General features: G+C 32.3%; 1 protein-coding gene across 1 annotated transcript in view; it reads left to right on the forward strand.

Moving 5' to 3' along the window:
* Positions 1 to 15,402, forward strand: part of Capza2 (capping actin protein of muscle Z-line subunit alpha 2) — a 39,581-nt gene extending 24,179 nt beyond the window's left edge. The window contains exons 5-10 of the mRNA XM_027926332.2: positions 3,238 to 3,444; positions 5,060 to 5,139; positions 8,308 to 8,389; positions 9,599 to 9,670; positions 13,176 to 13,238; positions 13,978 to 15,402. Coding sequence (XP_027782133.1) covers positions 3,238 to 3,444; positions 5,060 to 5,139; positions 8,308 to 8,389; positions 9,599 to 9,670; positions 13,176 to 13,238; positions 13,978 to 14,118 — 645 coding nt within the window. The 3' untranslated portion in view covers positions 14,119 to 15,402. The remainder of the gene's footprint in view (positions 1 to 3,237; positions 3,445 to 5,059; positions 5,140 to 8,307; positions 8,390 to 9,598; positions 9,671 to 13,175; positions 13,239 to 13,977) is intronic.
* Positions 15,403 to 17,124: the final 1,722 nt, after the last annotated feature.

The following is a 17,124-nucleotide window of genomic DNA, read 5'->3' on the forward strand; positions in this document are numbered from 1 at the left end:
AGCAACTCAGGAGGCTGAGGCAGAAGGATCATGAGTTCAAAGCCAGCCTCAGCAAAAGTGAGGTATTAGGCAACTCAGTGAGACCCTGTTTCTAAATAAAATACAGAATAGGGCTGGGGGTGTGGCTGTATTGTTAATTGCCCCAAGTTAAATCTCTGGTATCTTCGCCAAAACAAAACAAAAAAACCCTAAGTAAAAGTAGAAATAGAATAAAACCTGTTAAAATATAGTTGTTTAACAGAAACCAATAGTAAATATTATAAACTATAAACATTAAAACAATTTAAAATTAAAAATTAACTAATTATACCTACTTATTACAGTTATCATTTATCATAAATTAAGGTATACCAAATAAAACAAGAGAATCAGAACTTATAAAGCTTAGAAAAGAAATCTCTATGGTGATATGTTTAAGGGTACCCAGAGTCTGTAGTAGTATAACCCTCAACCAAAAAAACCTTGATGAGATGATTGGATTTAAGGTAAGTACTACATACAAAGTACATTAGCTGTCCTCTGTTGCAGTAGGTAAGTACCTAAACCTACACAGTGGAGATGGGATTGGACAGTTAATTTCACTTAAAATAATGTTATGAATTTTACATTAAGAAATAAACTTAACAAGAAACATACAGTAGTGTGAAGAAAATAGTAGTTGTTTTCATGAAAACATAAAACTAATATCTGGACAGTAGAAAGGCACATTGGCATTTCATTCTTAGAAACTTTTAAAAATTAATAATAAATTAATATGGTACAATTTGCATTAGACTACTGATCAGTTTTTTTTTTAATTAGTATTTTCCAAAATTTTATATGAAAAAAATACATGCTTGAAATAATCAAGAAAAATGTACAAGAGAACAGTAAGGACAATGAAGGAGAATTGGAGAATTGCCTTACTAGGTAGCAGAAGATATTTTAAAACCAGTGTAAAGTCAAGTCACTGTGTTTTTATACATAGTGGATGAATAAGCCAATAAAGTGGCATGGAGAACCAGAATTTGATACATGAATATATGAAAGTTTTATACAGATATCAGCACAACTGATTTCTGCCAGAAACAAAGTTAAGTTGAACCTCTGTCTTACACAATATACAAAGTTAAATTTCAAATGGATTAAAAAATTGTATAATGATGAAAATTTTAGGAGATCTGAAAGTCAGCATGTGCAATATAAGGGAAGAAGACCATGTTAAATAAGACTATAAACTCAAAAACTCAAAGATGGGTATTTTGCAACATATAAATTTTTTTAAATTGTATACTGAAACAGATACATTAAGCAATGTTTTTTTTCTTTTTTTATTGATTTTTTAAAATAAATGACAGCAGGATGCATTAAAATTCTTATTACACATATAGAGCATACTCTAAATGGAGCCAGAGATATGAAAAATTGTGTTCTACATTAAGCAGTTCTTACAAACTGATATAGAGAAAAGAAAACCAGATAAGTATTAAAGAATATTTATTTACCGAAGAGCACATGGCCCACAAAGATAAAACAGTGTTTAGATCTACAGCCGTCATTCAGAAAATGAAATTAAAATTATACTTATTAGACAACTAAAAGAGCTATAATGCCTATTGATGGTGATAATGTCTATTAAAAATGTATAAACCCCTTAACTGCTCTTCTCACCACCGTTGCTGGTAATCTATCCAATAGAAGAATATTCTTAGCACATAGTAAGATAACTGTGGTTGACAATAGTTAAATATATATTAAAATAGCTAAGAGGATGGGTTTTGAATGTTCTCAACACATAGCAATGATAAATGCTTGAAGTAATAGATATGCCAGTTATCCTGATGTAATCATTGCACACGGTTGAAAATATCACTCTGTACCCAGTAAATATATACATTTAGTATGTGTTGGTCACAGTTTTAAATTAAAAAATACATCCAATGGAAATAAAAACATTAGCACATAAAAATATGCACAACAATATTTGTTTCACAATTTTTTAATGTGGCCTTTCTCTCCTTTAAGAAAATAGAATATCTTGGACTAGGGTCGTGGCTCAGTTGGTAGAGCACTTGCCTAGCATGTGTGAAGCACTGGGTTCAGCACCACATATGAGTAAATAAATAAAGGTCAATCAGCAACTAAAAATTTAAAAAAAGAAGAAAATAGAATATCTAGAAATAAAATGATGATAATCAGTGGGAAATTGGCTGAATAAATTGTTAAGTCCTCATCATTGGGATATTATACAATCATTAAAAAGAATGGTAAGGGGCTGGGTATACAGCTCATTTGGCATTGTGCTTGCCTCACATGCATAAGGCCCTGGGTTCTATCCCCAGCACCACAAAAAGAAAAAAAGAATGGTGAGAAGTGTTATCACAGACTTGGAAGATTTCTATAAGATGTTTATGTTTTTTTAAAAAAAGCCAAATGCAGAGCAGTGTGTTTGTGTGTGTACATTTTTATTTCATTCTTATAAAATAATGACCAAAAAATCATGTATGTATGCTTTTGTAAATATATGTATATATTTATGTATGTAGGATTTCATGATCATGAAAAATTTTAGAACGATGCATTCTGTGCTGTTAGCATGATTTGCATCAGGAATGAAGAAGTCCTGACATAGGTAAAATGTGAAAGAATGGGAAAGTTGTAAGTGAAGGAAAATTTTCAAAAATTAAAACACAGAATATTAAATTTGTGCATGTATAATCTAAATGTACATAAATAGGTAAGTTATGTTTTTAAAAATTTGAAAGTTAATTAAAAATAACCACAGTGATTAGTTTATAAGAAGCAGAAGCATATACATGAGAGCAGGTGAGACTGTGGGCCCCACAACAGGATAGGACAATGTACTGAAGAGCTTCTTCACTGGACTACAACCCTTCTTGTAACCTCTCTGATTGAAGGTGATCACTGGTTCCTTAGTTTTGAGGAAATGGAGTCTGATATCAGAAATAATAAACTAGTTTTCAAAGGAAAAGCTTGATTCCAGCAGTGTACTAGAGGATGCATATTTTTGCTAGATGTTATGTTGGAAGAAAAATCTGATCTACTCTGAATGACATTGTTTTTACAGTTTACTAATTTGAAGTATTAACAGTTGTACCATGTGTGAAACCAGTCACTTTGAGTAAAATTGTTTTATAGTTTTTTAAGGGAAAATTTTAAGCAAATGTATACTAGTGTGTATCAGTACTTAAATATTATTTTAAATACTTTTTTCCTAAATTTATTTCCTTATTGAAGGTATTGATAACAGAACATGGTGACTTGGGAAATGGAAAGTTTTTGGATCCAAAAAACAGAATCTGTTTCAAATTTGATCACCTAAGAAAGGAAGCAACTGATCCAAGACCTTACGAAGCAGAAAATGCAATTGAATCATGGAGAACTTCAGTAGAAACTGCTCTGCGAGCTTATGTAAAAGAACATTACCCAAATGGGGTCTGCACTGTAAGTCATCGTGGGCAGCTTTTTAAATTTTATCTTACGCAAATGTGATGAAGTAGCAATTCCTAGGAATTTTACTATTTTTTCCAAAAAACTACTGTATTATTATATCGAAAAATAGAAAATGCATTGTACCTCGAATCAAATCCCTATAGAAATTCTAACACATTGATTAAACATGAGATTCTTTAATCTCATGTTCATGACTCACTTACATTAAGTCAAATTTATTTTCACTAATTTACAGAATTTTTGAATAAATAAAATTAATTGAAAGTGGAATCATGGGGCTGGGATTGTGGTTTAGTGGCAGAGTGCTTGCCTAGCACATGTGAGGCACTGGGTTAAATACTCAGCACCACAAAAAAATAAATAAAGGTATTATGTACATATACAACTAAAAAAATTTAAAAGAAAGAAAGAAAATGGAATCGTGTCCTCAAGTATATTACAGTCAAATTTCTTACTTTTTGATGTGCTTCTTTCATAGGTTTAGCCTGTTTATGTTTTTAGGATGAAATGTGTAGAAATTAGTGCTTTTTTGTTTGCTTGTGAACTTTCATAAGACTGTACCAAGACAGGCTATTATTAAGCACCCAGTTTGTGCTTCAGTGATCTTCTCTATAGCTATAGTGATTTTTTTTTAAATGCAAATCAGATTATGAAACCCCCCTGCTTGAAATCCTTTATAGAGATTTCCCATTTTATTTAATTAGAGTCTAGGCATCTAAACATGACTTACAGAGCTGAGTAGGCTTAGCCTCAGTTTGCCTCTTCAACCTAAAGGGACCATATGCTGTGTTTCATACCTGCTTTCCCAACATAATTTTTAATATTACCAGTAGCACCCCATTTCTCTCATAGAAGTTTCCTGGTTAGTACTGAATTCATATAATCTGCCTAAGTATTTACTGTCAATGATTATTTAAGAAAAACAACATAACTAAAATAATATTTAAAATTCTTTGAATCATAACTTGATTAGAATTATTTTGGAAGAATATCTCAGCAAGAGTAAGAGAGTGGCTGAGTTTGAGAGCCATCATTTTTACTGGGGGAATTGAAACACACACATTATTACTTTGAAAGTAGCATAGGTGAAATAATAGCATTATACATCCCAGACATTCTCTTAATGATCTTTCTTGTCTGTAAGTACCCTTATCTTACCCTTATCTCGGTACTTTTAAAAATGACTCAAGAAGTGGTACCCTCTAAGATTGTGAAGTAAACAAAAATGATAATCACAAATTAGGTCCAGTTTTTACTTGTGGAAATAGCTATATTGGTATCTATATGTTGAAATGTATTATCTAGTTTCTTATGATCCCTGTGTTTGGAATGAAAACATGATAGATCTAATGGACACTTATGAATATAGTACATTTAGTTTTGCCCCATAAATTTGAGCTCATTTGTGATCCACTGATAATTTGATTTGGTGTGCATTTTTGAGAACTTGTTTTTCTAGTTACTATGTTAGAATGAGGACTTACTTTATATCCTTTTGTGTGTTTTTGCCAGAGTGCTTTACAATTTTAAATATTTTATGCATGTTTAAAGTTGAGCATTTTGTGGTCCTAAATTCTCTCTTGTTCTTATTTTCTTTCCTCATAAGGTGTATGGTAAAAAAATAGATGGACAGCAAACCATTATTGCATGCATAGAAAGCCATCAGTTCCAAGCAAAAAACTTTTGGTAAGTTAAAATTTTGTGTAATTGGAGAAATTTTGGTATTGATTATATTGTTGGGAGTTCTTGGTTTAATGATCTGGGCTGTACCTTTTTGTATATGATTGACTAAAAACAGTATATACATGGTATAAAACTTCAGCCTATACTGGCTCCACAAAGGACCTAATCATTAAAGGTAGCAGTAAATCTGTTGACATTCAGTGAAAAGAATGTGGGAGAGCATAGTGTTTTTGGAGAGTAGCAGGCAGCACCCTAAGGGAGCATGTGTGCGTATAAGCAGCCCAATTGGCAGGCCCATATGCTCATTCTGTGAAGTGGGTGTTCCTGAATGAAACTTATGTGGGGAGGAGACAAGCAGTTATAAAGTGAAGAACCATTCTGTTGTGAATCTGGGGCCTCTGAAGCAGATGTTTTTATTGGGATTGCTTTGTGTTCGGTTGGCCAGTGTGGGGAAGTAAAATTACAAAAATATGCCTTGTAATTTTGCATACAAATAATTCAGTTATTCCTTATAGAATCTAGCCCCTAACAGTACTACTTGTCCTGTTAAGCTCAGATATTTGAAAAGTTGGTGACCTTTTTTATTATTAGACTTATTTCTGATATACTCCCTGTTCCAGGATTGAGTTTTTCCTCCAAGACTTTACAAGTTCAGAATTGAATGAAGTCTTTACTTTTTTCATTAATACATGCTGAAATTATAAGAGTAAATAGTCATAATGTTTACCTTTTAAGTATATTATTCTGTAACTTATTAGCCAAGTTCATTGGTGGTGCTGTTGAGGGTGTCAGTAACCTCAATGGACTAGTTTGGACCTTGGCCCGAAGGTGCCCCCGTACTTAACTATGTCAGACATAAATGCAAGGTTACAAGATTAATCAAGAATATTTGGAGAAATGCAGATCCAGCATCACAGAAGGAAAATTATTTCCATATCATTTCTGTATGTAAACATATGCCTTAATGACAACATGCACTTTCCTAAAGATACTGGCATACAAAATTACTTTCATGGACTTGATATAAATGTAGTTTCTCTATTTTAGCTCTGTAAACATGTAGTATTAATCTAGCAGAATCCTAAAGCATAAGGCTTTGCAAAATCATTATTAATACATTGTGTCAGGAAATACATAATAAAATCAATCTTATTGAGATTGAAGTACTGTTAAAGGAAAATTCTTGTTATTGTCTTACTTTAATAAAATCTGTTGAAGATGTTATAATAAATTATTAATTAGAGGGGAAACGAAGTCTTGAGTTTTTGCATATACAAAGTGAAGAAAATGTCTCTTGGCATTTTATTTGCACTATTTTACCCCCACTCCAAGCCCCCCATATTGTTGATGTTACCTGAATCACCACTATGAGCATTGTATCATTGAAGTTAAAAGTGATTTTCACTTTTTGGAGAAGTAAATTATGGTTTTCCAAAGTACTAAATGTCATGGCACATTAATCTCATGGAATCTAGGTATTTAGATACAAAGAAACTTCATTTTACCTAAAATGTAGGTAAAATAAAAATTAGAAGAAACTAGTCTTGGGTGTTTCTTGGATTTCACTAGAGACCTTCTCTCCTTATTCTCTACTATTTCCTAAGTGTTTAGTGGTATTAGGGCTTAATAAATGTTTATTGAAAGAATGCATATTTGTAAGAGAGGTGCAAAATATTAAAGACTTGGCCACTTACTCCATTGCTGAAGGGGCACTCTCAGTGTCTCTGGAAGAGTTTTGAACTGGTTCTCAAATTGTTACCATTATTACTTGGACTGGAATTCCTTTTTTTTTCCCCTTTCTTTTCATAATCAATAATGATGTATGTATCTTGTCATTATAATTAGTAATGTATATGTTTAGAACTTACTAGTTGCTTGGTATTGATACCTAAATAAAAAGAATAACTTCTTTTGGAATCTTGAAACAAAGTGAACAGACCTAGGGTCTTTTTCTATCAAGCTGCTTTGAATGTTCTTGAATGTGCTGTTCAAAATCAAGACACATAAGAAAATTCTCTTATTTTGTAGAACATATACATTGTTATAATAAAACTTTGGAGTGGGGGCTGGTGCTATGGCTCAGCGGTAGTGCACTTGCCTGGCATGCGTGAGGCACTGGGTTCAATTCTCAGCACCACATATGAATAAATAAATGTCTATCAACAACTTAAAATATATATATAAACTTTCGACTGTTAGGTGTTAACTCTAGGTAAGAGAGTACTGTCATTCAACAAACATTATGATTGGGTAAACTACAAAAATATTAAAAGGAGCCCAGAAATAATTTTTATAGCAAAATCCAGTATGGTAATTCACTAACACTATGACTATTTTAGAAAAAAGCTAACAGGTATTAATTTGCATATCAGAATGTCTTGTGTGTGCAAAGAGCAAATAAAGGTGAAAAAAGAGTTGCTATGAAAAGACTATCAGAAAAATAAGATGAAATTCACTGCTAGAGATAGTATACATGTTTACATTTTCTGTTTCTTACTATGAATGTGTATGACATTTTCTAGTCACTTCTTAAAAATTATTTGGTACTTTGTATAATTTAGGAGATGTTAAACTGCTCTAATTTATATGTATGAAAAACTCTGGTACTGTAACATTTATTTATTTTATTCTCTCTCCCTTAGTACTGGGAATTGAACCCAGGGGCACTCTGCCACTGAGCTACATCCCAGCTCTTTTAAAAAAAAAAAAATTAAATTTTTGAAACAGAAACTCCCTAAGTAGCCCAGCTTTGCCCCAAATTTGTGTTCTTTCTACCTCAACCTTCTAGGTCTCTGGAATTATAGGTGTGTGCCCTCATTTTATTCATAATTAAAGCATAAGTGATTCAGTTGAACAAGCAAATTAAAATTTTTAATCAAGAAATAGCATAATATGATTTAGTTTGAATTATATTTCAAGTCTTAGCTTTAAAATTCTGAAATGATATTTATTTTGTAGGTCCTTTTTTATCATAGGGTGAAGATTAAATTAAATATCTTATAGCTGAACTTAACCTTTTGATTCTTTTGAATATTTCAGTGATTAAAAGTGAATGTCCAGCACCTATCCCCCAGTACTCTCACACTGTAGCATTGAATTTAAATCTGAAACTTAATATTGATTCAAATTATTTTCCCTGCCTTATTTACAGCTGCTGTTTTTATTTTTAAGGAATGGTCGTTGGAGGTCAGAGTGGAAGTTTACAATCACTCCTTCATCAACCACTCAAGTGGTTGGCATCTTGAAAATTCAGGTATGAAACAACAAGTTTCTGATGTCTGGCATGTTCTGAACAAAGAAACAACTAATTCATGAGTTTACATTTTCATAGTATACCAAATGTCTTTTCCAGATTTTTCTTTTTTGCACAGTGATAAAACTAAGTAGTTCTGTTTAAATCTTTTAAATAATCTTGCAGTTCATTCCCTAGTCATGAAAAATCTGCAAGGATAGCTGACAGATTCTAAAACACAGCTAAAATTAGATGCTGCCATTTGGTCTGCTCTTCATACAATTTGTTCATCTAAGCGTCTTCTGAGTTTGAGTTGTACTCTTCTGTCATCTCAGTTTAGTGGAGTTAGGTGAAGTATAATATTAAAATTTCTGTGGCTATATAACTATATATTACAATGTATAATCATATTACATATATTTTATAAATGTCTCCTGTACTCATCATATTTGGCTTCTTACCTGAGGTTCACTAGAAGTGAATTCTTTGACTCTTAATGTGAACTTAAATGTTTATATAGAACATTTGATAACTATTACAGGCTGATCTTTTTCTGTTTTAGTTCACTAATTTGTTCAATACATTTGTTGATCAACTGTCATGAAAGTAATTATGCCAAGAGCTGTGAAAGAATAAAGATGAATCATATTGCGGCTCTGTCGTCTGACTCTAGTATACATTTCTAATCTTAGACCCATTGCCTTTGTGTCTTGGGACCTGTGCCTGAGGAAACAGAGAATAGAAGCCAAGAGCGTGAAATTCAAAATCATATGAGTTTGAATCCCCAGATCTGCCAGTTATTATTTGTATGATATGAGGAAGTCATTTAAGTTCCTTTTGTTTGTTTCCTCATTCATTAAACAATAACATTAAAAAAGCTTGCCTGATTGAGGATTAGTTAATATGAGTAAATAATTAAAAGAGAAGCAATATTTTGAAGGGAATAATTTGAATTCAATTTTGGACATCTTGGATTTTGGTACCATTAGAACAGCTTTGAGGCAAAAGTATCTGGCAGACAGGTCAGTGGAAATTATTCACTTGCCTAAATGCAGGAAAATGTAGACTGAGGACAGGAAAAGTCTTGCTAGAGTTCCAAAGGTCTGGAGCTCCACAGAGAAGTCTGGACTAGAGCTGGCATGTATTCAGTCTACATTGATATAATTGCTGAAGCCATGAGGATCTTGATGGTTCCTATAATGTGTTGTGTGTAATTTCTTTTTCTAATAGGTTCATTATTATGAAGATGGTAACGTTCAGCTAGTGAGTCATAAAGATATACAAGATTACCTAACAGTGTCTGTAAGTATAATTTCACAGGAAAATGAAAACAATATCTTTTGTAAAACTAGAGGAGTTTCAGAACTAACATTTTCATAATATTTTCTTTTCTGATTCTGTTTTTCAAATAGATTAAAGGTGGTAATCATAATTCTGTACCTAACATTTTTTAAGCAGCTTTGTTGAGATATAACACACACCATTGAATTCATGCTTTTAAAATATAAAATTCAGTGCTTTTAGATTAACAGTTAGTCAACAATTACTGCAAATTAATTTTAGAACATTTTCATATTCCTATAAAGAAGCCCTCTATCCCTTTCTCCCCAGCCCTAATCCTAAGCCCAGCCCAGCCCTAAGCATCTACTAATCTATTTTCTGATTTACAGACTTGCCTATTTTGGACATTTTATATGAATGCAGTCATAAAATAATATGCAGTATTGTGTGACTGGCTTCTTTCACTTAGCACATTTTCAATGTTCATCCTTGTTGGATGATACTTCATTCTTTCCTATTACTGGTATATACCTTTTAGCCATTCATCAGTTGATAGACACTTCTATTATATTTTTACTTTTTGCTACTATGAACATTCGTGTACTGTTTTTAGTATAGACATTTGTTTTTTGTTTTTCTTTAGTATATACATAGGTGTGGAATTGTTGGATTGTGTGGTAACTGTATTTAGTATTTTGAAGACTTTCCAGACTTTTCCTGAGTAGCTGCACCATTTTACGGTTCCAAGCAGTGTATGAGGATTCCCATTTTTCCACATCCTGGTGAAAACTTGTCTTTTTCATTATAGCTATCCTAGTCAGTATGAAGTAGTATCTTATTGTGGTTTCTCTTTGCATTTTCCTGGTGGCTAATGATGTTGAACATTTTTTCATGTATTTACTAACCATTTGTATGTCTTTGGAGAATGTCTGGTTAGTTCCTTTGCCCATTTCTTAACTGGTTATTTCTGGTTTTATTATTTAGTTGCAGCTGTCTATATATTCTGGATACGGATCTGGGATCAGACATGTGTTGTGTAAACATTTTCACCCTTTTGTGTGTTGTCTTTTTCCTTCTTGTTTTTTGTAACAGGGATTGAACTAAGGGACACTAGACCACTGAGCCACATCTCCAGCCCTATTTTGTATTTTATTTAGAGAAAGGCTCTCACTGAGTTCCATAGCGCCTCACCGTTGCTGAGAATGGCTTTGATTCTCTTGTCTCAGCCTCCTGAACCATTGGGATTACAGGCAGGACCCACTACGCCCAGCTCTTTTTACTTCCTTATTAAAATTATTTAATTAATTTATTTATTTATTCAAATTAGATATCTATGACAGCAGAATGCATTTAGATTCATTGTAAACAAATGCAGCACAACTTTTCATTTCTTTGGATGTATATGATATAGCGTTGCACCATATGTGTAGTCATATGTGTACCTAGGGTAATGATGTCTATCTCATTCGACCATCTTTCCTGCCTCTATGACCCATCCCCTCTCCTCCCTCCCCTTTCCCCAAAGTTCCTCCATTCTTCTCATGCCCCCCCCCCCCAATTATGGATCAGCATCCACTTAACAGAGAGAACATTCTCTTTGGCTTTTGGGGATTGGCTTACTTTGCTTAGCATGATATTCTCCAGCCCCATCCATTTACCTGCAAATACCATAATCTTATTCTCTTAATGCTGAGTAATATTCCATTGTGTACTGCAAATTGGTGCAACCAATCTGAAAAGCAGTATGGAGATTTTTTAGAAAACTTGGAATGGAACCACCATTTGACCCAGCTATCCCACTCCTCAGTCTATACCCAAAGTTCTTAAAATCATCATGCTGTAGTGACAGAGCCACATCAATGTTTGTAGCAGCTCAATTCACAATAACTAACTGTGGAACCATCCTAGAAGCCCTTTGATAGATGAATGGATAAAGAAACTGTGGTATATATATACACATTGGAATATTACTCTTTTTACTTTCTTAGTGGTATAATTTGCAGAACAGAAATGTAGTATGTATATAGTCTCATTTTTCTTTTATTATTTGTGCTTTTGATATATATTACTAGAAACCATTGCGTAACCCAAGGTCATAAAGGTTTGCTTCATTTTCTTCTAGAGTTTTATAGTGTTAGTGCTTACATTTAGGTATGTGATCCTGTCCCTAATTTTTAAACTGCATTGTATGTTATGTTATTCTTTCTGTGGAATATAGAACTGTTTTCTTGTGAATTTTTTTTTTTACCCCAAAGATATTGAGAATATAACATTAAGGTGACATTTGTCCATAAATGTTTGTGTTCATATATAAAAATACCACTTTAGTATAAACATTAATTGCCAGTGTACAAAAATTAGCAAATAAACAATAAAGAAAAGTTATTTTTAATTTTAAGAAAGTTTTAACTCTGGGATAGAGTGGATACTACCCCAGACAAAGATGCTGTATGTTTTAAAAAATTCTACAGTATTTAGATGGTTTCTACAATTGTGCTAGGTACTATTCTGGTTGCAAAGTCTGCTAGGGAAAGAAACCTAACTTCTGTAAGATTTTATGTGGTACTGAGGATCTAACCCAGTGCCTCATGCTTGCGAAGCGAGCGCTCTGCCACTGAGCCAAAACCCCAGCCCACATGTCATGTTCTTTGCATAACAAGAGCACTTGGTATTGTCTTCTTTGGGAGTGTGATGTTAGGGAAAAATTCTTCCTAAGAGAGATTTGTTCAGAAAATTGTAGACTATGGGATTATAAGAGTTGGTCATAGTGATTACCTTGGCTATTATGTTGGTTCTGAGTCTTAGTAATTTTTTTTTTTTTTAACTTCATTGTATGTAGGTTTTGTTTTATTATTTTAGGAAAGAGAAAAATTTATCTCATTTTCACACATATATTTATGTAATGTATTTAGATACTCATGCACACACATAAAATATAAACAAAGGTACCAATGAATTTTACATTTTTAAAAAATGTAGATTTCTCTTGACTTTAAAATTAGGAAAAAGGTAAGCAAAACCAAATACTGGCATGTTAAAAATTTTTTCAGAAAATATTTAGATGGTAAAATAAGTTCACTTTAAACTTTAAGATATGCACTTCCAGATTAATAGTTTTGTATATTATTTTAGCGATAAACATTGCTTAGTAGATAACAGTATTTAGGTAAAGATAGTCATTAGTTAGAAATCTGTGTCTAATTTCTTACCTATAAAGGTTGTCTATTGGATTGCATCTTAAATATTACACTTGAATTTTCATCAGTGTACATTATTAAGATTTAACTTATTTTAATAAGTTAAATGTAGATACCAGGCTCATTCTGTGGACTTTTAAAATACTTTTGCCAGGTTCCCCTTGGACTTAGAGTAATTGATCATACAGTTTTCCTTTTACTTGTTACCATCTTCATCTGTGTTATTTATTAAATTGTAATATTTTATTAACCATGCATATATTTAAACATAATAGTGTCTTAGTTTTAAATTGCTGTTTCATTTACTTTTTGTTATATTTTTTATTCAGAGTGAGATGCAGACAGCAAAAGAATTTATAAAGATTGTAGAAGCTGCAGAAAATGAATACCAGGTATGATTTTTAAAAGTATAATGTATTTTCACTTATGAATGGCATTGAAATTTTAATTTCAACCATACTCCTGAGTTTTTTCATTTTTTTACCATATGAAATACAGTCATCTTCTTGTGTGTTTGCTTTGAGTACAAGGGCAGACTTGTAAAAGTAGAGCCAAAAAGAGTGGGAAATAAATTAAATTCAATTAAATTTTATAAAATTTGTAAAATTTTAAAAATAATAAGCCTCAACTTTAGCTAACTGAAATTTCTGAGTGTGGGTCAAGTATGCCAAGATTTCTAATTTTAAGAGATGTTCCTTAAACTATTTGAACTGTTTGTAATCTGCTTTAGATCACATTTGATTTTATACTCTACCATTTACATTATTTATCAGTTTCTAAACTACACACTTGAATTTAAGCATTTAATTTGTAATTAGATAAGTTCCTACCCCTTGTAAACAGTCATTCATAAGTTGTTCTGAATTAAATAATAAAATAGATTTAAAATGAGAACAAGTATTAAATCTAATTTATAATTTCATTTCTTTAAATTAAATTATTTAAAATGATTATAAGCTTCTTGTAAATGGTTATAAACAGCTTTTAATAAAACCATATTGGGATTTTTTTATTTGACTGTGAGCAGTGAAATAGGCTGCTTAAATAAAGATTGTTATGAAAACATTAATGTGTTATACATTGTTTTGTTCATTTCATTTGTTTTAAACTTCTGACTACTGTTTTTCATAGACTGCCATCAGTGAGAATTATCAGACAATGTCGGACACTACTTTCAAAGCCTTACGTCGACAGTTGCCAGTTACACGTACTAAGATTGATTGGAACAAGATTCTTAGCTACAAGATTGGCAAAGAGATGCAGAATGCATAAGATGAACATTGCATGACCGGATCATTTTAGTGTCTTTGCGTTTTAAAAAAAAAAATTGTTGCAAAAGTATTCAGAACTGTCAAGCTGCCCAGTCAACATGGGCTATTGCCATTTAAAATCACTGTAATTAATTAGTTTGGTTAGAGCACAAAGCTTAGCTAATCAACCATTATTTTTCTTTTTTTTTGTTCGAAGAGGGCTGAAAATGAGTTTAGTTTAAGTGTCCTTTACTTTCTGTTATTATTTCCTTTCTTTCTTACAATGAAAAGATGATTCCTCTAGTTTATGGTTAAAAGTTTTTGAAGTATTTCAAAAATATTTTACTTACTGTAACCCTAAAATTGTCTTTTGGCTTATGAAATGGGTAACTTTTGATATTAGCCCAATTCTTTTTAATGGGGTCAATAATGGACATTCTAGTTTAAGGTGGTTGATAGACTTAGCCATATATGCTGCTAAAGAAATTGTCTACCTTCCCTTCCCCTCACCTCTTCCACTTATGTAAGATTGAGATTAAAGAAAAAGCATTTTCTATATCAATTGTGTTAAACCTTTCAGTAAGGTTATTTAGCTAGCTTAGTGTTTAACTAAACTTTTTTTAAACAAGGCCAAGGTCTATTGCTATTTTGAGATTCTGAAATTAAATGAGAATACTTACTTCAGAAATGCATCTAATGCTTTTTTTCTTGTGACAGTTACGCAAATTAGCTTGAATTCCGTATGTCCCTGAGTTATTTTTATCATAAAGCCACAAATGTATTATAACAAGGCAAATTGTAATATATATAATCCTGAACTCATGACCATGTCTCAGTTTATTTTTTTTTCCTTGGATTGAAAAGTACTGAAATTCAATGTGACATTAAAATGAAAATTTTCCTATTTATTTGAGTACAAAATCACCAGTGAGTCCTATACTATTTTGAAATATTTTCTTTGGATATTGTAATTCTCAATTCATTGTAACTTAAAAAATCTGGGAGTACATATAGTGTGCAGTCTTAAGTTTTTCCATCTTCCTATGCATCATGAGCATGTTTGTAATATTTTAAAAAATAGATTTACTGATACCACAGGAATTTTAAGCCTGTGGTAAGTGTTAGTATTTACTATAAGGAGTTGGGTGGATTTATGGGTTCTTTCAGTAGAGTTTTAATGCTTATACTGGAGTGGAATCCATTCTTCACATACTCCTACAGATGTCTGGGCCTGGAAATGTTTTTTTTAAAAAAAACAACAAAACACCACTTTTATTATGTATAATAAAATATTTCATTAGCTTGAGTTGTATAGATTTTTTAAAATTCTCTCAAAGCATGTTATTTAATTTCTTTTTAAAATCACTTGGACTTTGAAAGCACTGAGAATATAATATGAAATTATGACATCTGGGGCTAATTTTCTCTTTAGTTTAGAAGTTTGGGCATATTGGGATGCCCAAGGAATAATGAATTGATAGCATTAATTATCTGCTCATTTTAAAAGATACTCTCAAAAATTTGAAAACAATTCTGAACTATAGATACCAGGTAAATCTGTATTGAAGCTTGGTTGTATCACTTGGATTATTGTGGATTTATATGGAGGCCAATTATTTTGGCTGTTTTATAATGTGGAAGACATTCTTGAAAATAAGCAGCTGTTTTTTAAGATTTGCATGTGAAAGGTAGAATTATCAAAAGTAATTCAGAACACATGCCAAAATAATGGTTGCTCAGTAGACTAGCATTTTATAGGCTATGAATCACATTTTATTACAGTAAAAGATGAATGAAGTTCAGGAATATGGTTTTAATAGGAACCCTAAAGGCTACTATGTTGAATAGGCTGAGGTGTGGGAGCAGAAGCAGAACAAGGAGGAGGCTACTGCAGTAGTGCTGTTGAAAGAGACTGCTGTTGTGGACCGAGGTGGTTATAGAAGTGGTGAAGTGGTAGATGAAACAGCTAGATTTGCTAAGAGCATGATTGTTGAACATGAAATAAAGAGAATAGATGAGGGTGTTTGAGGCTTGAGAAATTGGGGAAGATTCTGGAAGGAGCAGGTAGGGGTTTGGGGCAGGGATCTGGTTAGCAGCTTGGTTTTAGATTTCAAGGGGAAATACCATGTAGCAGGTAACAGGAAGCAAAAGAATGCTCTGGGTTAAAAGAATGGGAGAGAGAATGAGCCTGGGAAACAGTTTGATAGCCAAGATGAAAGACTCCTCCATTAGTGATAATTGGTTTAAAGCTGCATAAGAGCAGGCATAGAGTGCTTGAATTGAATTCAACCTAGGCTGTTTTGACAGTAGTGACTGAATTCATGAAGAGGGATACAGAGTTCCAGCGATGGCCTATGGAATTTAAGTTGGGTTAAGCAAGGAAGTGAGAACATTGCAAGGAGAAGAAGGCTAATGAAAATGTGGCACACTTGATGGATTATTGGTATGTTAAGATTGGGGCACTAGAAACAGAGAAATTGATAGTGGTGTGCTTAAGATTGAGATTTTTGAGGTATTAGAGTAATAACTGAGCGAAGGAGAATAAGAATGCAGAAAACCTCAAAGCCTCAGGTTGGAGAGATCATTTCTGAATACTGAAATCAAATATTCTGTAAAATATAAGTGTTCTGACATGAGTGCTATTTTTCCAGACTATACAGATGCTCCTTGACTTACAGTGGGGTTACAGCCTCAATGAACCAACCATTAGAAGCTGAAAATGTTGGAGAGTCCAAATGCATTTAATACATTTAACCTTTCAGACATCATAGCTTAATATGGTTTACCTTAAACATGGCCAGAACACTTCCACTAGTCTACATTTGAACAAAGTCATCTAAAACATGCCTGTTCTATATTAAAATACTGAATACCTTGTAGTTTATTGAACCCTGTACAAAAGTGAACAACAAATTAGTTGTGTGGGTACGGCTTTCACACCATTGCGAAGTCAAAAAATGTAAATCAGTTCCCATCTTTACCTGGATATACTATGTTTCATTAATGTTTATTATTATAAGTTATGCAA

The sequence above is a fragment of the Marmota flaviventris genome, chromosome 1, assembly GCF_047511675.1.
Source record: "Marmota flaviventris isolate mMarFla1 chromosome 1, mMarFla1.hap1, whole genome shotgun sequence".
Taxonomy (NCBI): Eukaryota; Metazoa; Chordata; class Mammalia; order Rodentia; family Sciuridae; genus Marmota; species Marmota flaviventris.